General features: G+C 37.5%; 1 protein-coding gene across 1 annotated transcript in view; it reads left to right on the forward strand.

Moving 5' to 3' along the window:
- The window catches only part of doc2g (double C2-like domains, gamma), a gene marked incomplete in the record, with an annotated part of 38,228 nt that overhangs the window by 29,130 nt on the left and 4,144 nt on the right, over positions 1-4,954 (forward strand). Inside the window, 2 exon segments of the mRNA XM_014013191.1 lie at positions 822-903; positions 1,148-1,244. Of these exon segments, the coding sequence (XP_013868645.1) occupies positions 822-903; positions 1,148-1,244 (179 nt within the window).

The following is a 4,954-nucleotide window of genomic DNA, read 5'->3' on the forward strand; positions in this document are numbered from 1 at the left end:
GTATGTATATGTACACATTTAAATTGTAAATATTTTTGTTTTTTATTCTTTTTTTGTTAAATAGTGGCAGATATTATAAGATTTTTTCTCCTTCTGCTTCCTTTCATTTTATGAGATTTGTGTTTCTTTTTTTGTTGTTGTATTGAAATTTTTGTTTTTAATCGAAAAGAATAAACTATTAAACTAAAAAAAACTAACAACTAATTTGTTCTAATCAAATGTGTCAAAGTGAGAAACATCCTACACTTTAAATGTCCAAGGATGTCATGTTCTCTGTGTGTGTGTGTGGTGGTGCAAAATATCTCCTGAATGAAATTATGTATTTACTCATAAATAGGCAAATAACCTCTATTAGGGTACTCAGTCTGATTGGATTTGGTCATCAARGGGTCAAAGGTCAAGGTCATTTAAGATGGTTGTTAATGTAAAACTGGCCTTTTTTCCCAAAGGCAAGCATGGCYGGCAGAGACATATCAATGAACCCTTTGGCGTTGAGTTCCACCTTATTTATCCTTTAACTTTTGGTTGACTAACTTAGTGACAATGTTTTTTTATTGACAGAAACATCCAAATTTGACTTACTTCTCTGCTTGTGAATGGAGAAGTGATTAACAGGCTTCTGATTGATTATTCCCCACAATGTTTGCAAAATCACCAGACAACTGCTTTCTCTTCTGTTGTGAAGAAATGCATGGGGAGGAAAATGGACAGATCTTAAAAACTGCATTTAATTTAATGATGTTTCAATCTTCTGTTGCACTCTGCTCAATTTTATTAAGCTACACTTTTGTTTACAACTCGGTTCTGCCTCTTTCTTTCAGCATCTTACAGCCAGACATGGGGAAAAAATCAAAGTACAAGACCTCCGTGAAGAAAAAGACTCTCAATCCTGAATTTAATGAGGTAATGCCTCTCTCTTGGTCTAAAACGCACACCCAGGGACTTCTTTGATTTCCCTGCTGAGCTCTGAATGTTCTGCAAAATGAAGCACGAGCAGCTTTAGAAAGTCTTTCAATCTTGCCATCTCCGCTTCCACCATCAATCTGAGCATGTTTTCACGTAACATTTGCCAAAAAAAAAATTTCAGCTCTCTTCAGCCCTGCGTTTTGAAATGATTGATTTGAATTTTTTTCTTGCACCTGCACAGGAGTTTTCATATGAAGTATCCTTGGACCAGCTGGCGAAGAAAACCCTCGAGATCTCGGTGTGGGACTATGACTTGGGAATGAGCAACGACTTCATAGGTAGGCTGAAAGACTCTCGAGCATGGAGGGAAATAAAAAAAAGGATGAAAAAAACAGGCCATGAATGGGTGCAGAGAAGGGCGCAGAAAGAGAAGATTTGAGGGGTAATTATAGCGTTTGAGGGTAAGGCTGAGCAGGAAAAAGCAGAAGTTGAGTGGAAAAGGAAATCAAAGTGAAAAATCAAAAAGCAGGATGTGTCTCTAGATACTTATGTTCCATGAATTTATCCCATCGGATGGCTGCATTTTAATCAGACTGGTAAACAGCTTCTCTGTTGCCTGGTGTGTCGCTGTATCGTGGCAACGAGGCAAACAGGAACTTAAACCGTGATGGAGAACGAGTGGGGAACCTTAAAGAGAATGGATTACCACCCTGTGAGCTGGGAGGCCTGCAGATTAAAGCATTTTACTTTGTCTAATGTGTGTGAGGGCACACATATTAGTGTGAGGCGACGGGTAGAGATGCTAGCTGTTTAGATAAGCTCGGTAAGTTACAGCCCCGCCGGGTGAAAAGGGCCATCAGTGTAACATATAGCTCTGGATAACAGCCATTCTCACAACTATTATCATTCCAGGTTCATACAGCAGCCTGCCAGTCGTGTTAATGAGGGCTGAGAGAAGAAAAAAATGACACGGAGGTAGAAGAATGAAGAAAAAGAGTTGATAAAGAGGACAGGCACAATCCCAGAGCTCCAGTGTTCAGAAAGAATGGGAGCAGGCTGAAAGGCTGAACCGATGATGTTAAACTAGTGATTTTTTTTTAGATTCATGGAGGAAAAAACAAATCAGCGGAGACACCGATTTGTATYTTCAATGCGCTGGCTGACTATTTACTGGGAAATGATGAAACACAGCCGAAAAAAAACAAACATAGAAACTGTATGAACCAGAGTTTTTTTTATATATATGTTTGATGAAAGACGCATGGAAACGAGCCAAACAAATTTACTGAAACCATTTCAGTGCCAATAATGATCTCAGTGAGCAGACTGCAGATTCTGCAAAACATGCAGACAAAATGCTTAGTGCTGAAGGAGGTGAAACTGATAGAGCTAAAGCTAWAAGAATCAAAACATCAGCCAAAAGTAGCAAAAAAGATAACTAAAACATAAAGGTAGGAACAAACTAGAACGTCAAGCAGCAATAGTCAAGCTTGGAAACTAAAAGAGCAAAAAGCGAACTAAAAGATACATCAGAAGAAAACATTTCAGCAAAATAACTGAAACAGATGTCAAAGAGAACAATATTTTATAACATATGAAGAAACCTCAGTGTATTAATTATAGGTTGTTAGTAGTCAGTATCTTACCTGAAGTGCATTGCATTATTTTTACTCCAGACAGTAATGTTAACTATGTTTAAATTGCTTAGCAACTTATATTTCACATAAAACATTTTCAAAGACTTCATTCTGACATCAGCTTTGTTGTTCTTTTGGCTTTTTTTCTCCTTCAGGAGTTCAGCAAGCAAACTCACATGAAAGATTTAGCAATGGTTTTAAACTGGACACGATCTGAGCTTGAATCTGCAGCCTCAGAATAACACTGATCCCCGGATTGCTGCTGTCTACAATCAGTTTTCACATATACTAACCTATACTAATACTATACTAACCTAAAAAAAACTCTGATACAACAGTTCTGTGGTGTTATGATTTACAATAAAGAAATTATTTGAACTGCTATGAAATTTTTAAGATGTTTGTTGGAAGGCAAAATATCATTCTGGGCTGAGGCTAGTCTGACTACCTGTTAGGTTGACTCTCTCATTGAAAATTACTCCCTGACTCTCTAAACTAAAATTATTCTGACTGCTGCAGGTTAGATACTGACTGATATAAGTGAGGTGATTGTACATGCGCAATATAGTTTTTCTACTGGAGTGACTTTCTTATGTTGGGTCAGTCGGGTCAAATCTTGAAACTTGAGTCCTTATTTATTTGCTTTGAACTGTCAAACTAATGCATATCTTTTAGCAGTTCCTCGAGTATGAYGTCAGTTCTCAAAGGCATCTTTTAAAAACATTAATTTAGTTTCCTCACGTAGTGTTTCACTACAGAACAGAATCCTTTAACCGATGAAAGTGTTTAGAATTATATGAAAAGAGCTGGGTATGCCTAAAGAAGTTTAAAATCATTATTAAAAAGAAGTTCAAATGCAGTTCAGCGACGTAACAAAAACATTTTCTCTCACACACAACAAGGTCTTTGCTAGATGCTTTTACAATAAGTGTCTACTATATGGCTGAATGACACAAATGTGGATCCAAAGGTATTTTTGTGTAAAATATGTGGACAGAGAGCAGAGGTGAACTTGTGCAAACCCTCTGAAAAGCTTTGTGTCGTTCCCGTCTCCATCCCATTCATCCCCCCCGTGATCCTCATCCTTCCTCTGTCCTGCAACAAATGTCAGGATGGCTCACCATTTATTTGTCAGCAGCGCCCTGCAGGCTCGGGAAACACTTAATCGATTCTCTGTTTGCGGGGTAGGTGGGTTGTGTGAACGCAGGGTGTTGATGTGGAAAAGCATAGTGTGTGATAATGCCATCAAAAGTGGCTGTGGGCTGTGAGATCAAACACTCAAAGGCTGCTCCCGTCCTGCCAGCAGCAGCATCTGAGGCACCGTTCAGAGCAGGAATAAGACCAGTTGCCAGATCAACTAATCAAAGCTAGTTTACTGGGGTGGTGGGGTGGGGTGACTGATGGTGCTGATAGAAGTCAGTCCTGCAAAGAGACTGTGTTTAACTGCACGCCTCATTAAGTGTGCAGTTACAAGCTCKACTGTCTGCAGCTTCCTGTGCTGCGGCCATTTTAGCTTCCATCCATAATTATTCTCTGCACCCAGAATATTCTTTTTCATGTAATTCTCCAGTGTCTTCATTTAAGTTTCTTATTTTMTTACTTTCTGACTTTTGCAATTTATCCTGAATTTCTGCATATTGCTTTTTCAGAATCTCRGAGGGAGTTTTGCTGCCATTTCATCAGCACTCAAATAACTCCCATAGGAATGAAACTTTCTTAGAAAATGCAGTGTGAATGCTAAGTGCTGAAGGACTTAGCAGAAATTAGCTGACGAATTTAAAATTGAGTTGTTAAAGCTAAAAGAAAAACAGAACACTTGCTAAACATTAATATAAGAGCACTGATAAAAAAGGAGRAAAATAGCCTACTAGTTAAAATCAAAAATGCAGCAAAGAGTTAACTAAAAAACTTAAAGTAGCAAAACGCTTACTAAAACCACCAGCATGTTAGCTAAAAGCTAACAGCAGCAAAAGGCTAACTAAAAGTGACATAAGAAGAAAAACACAGCAAGTTGAAGCAGATGTTAAATGAAAACAAGATTGAAGAGCTCCTGATTATTTCTATAACTGTAACATTTGTAAACAAAATAAATATCCTAAAGTATGAAAGTTGCTGCAACCAAACGATAGAATCCAACTCCTGAATGAGCTGAAACATTTTTATTCAGACAGGCTTTTAGTTAAGATTTGTTGTCTGTTATTATTGTTCTTCATTGTGACCTGTTTTTATTGTTTTTAGTTATTTTGCTCTCTGTTAAGCACTTTGGGATATTTGTGACTGTGAAAGGCGCTATAAAAATAAAGTTTACTTGAATGAGCTGATAGTTTTCATTCATGAATAGTTAAAATAATAATAAAAAATGGAAGTAGAACCCGAAATAGTTGGATTGCTAAATAAGCAAATAAATAAAT

This window comes from Austrofundulus limnaeus, unplaced genomic scaffold (assembly GCF_001266775.1).
Source record: "Austrofundulus limnaeus strain Quisiro unplaced genomic scaffold, Austrofundulus_limnaeus-1.0 Scaffold99, whole genome shotgun sequence".
In the NCBI taxonomy this organism is placed as follows: Eukaryota; Metazoa; Chordata; class Actinopteri; order Cyprinodontiformes; family Rivulidae; genus Austrofundulus; species Austrofundulus limnaeus.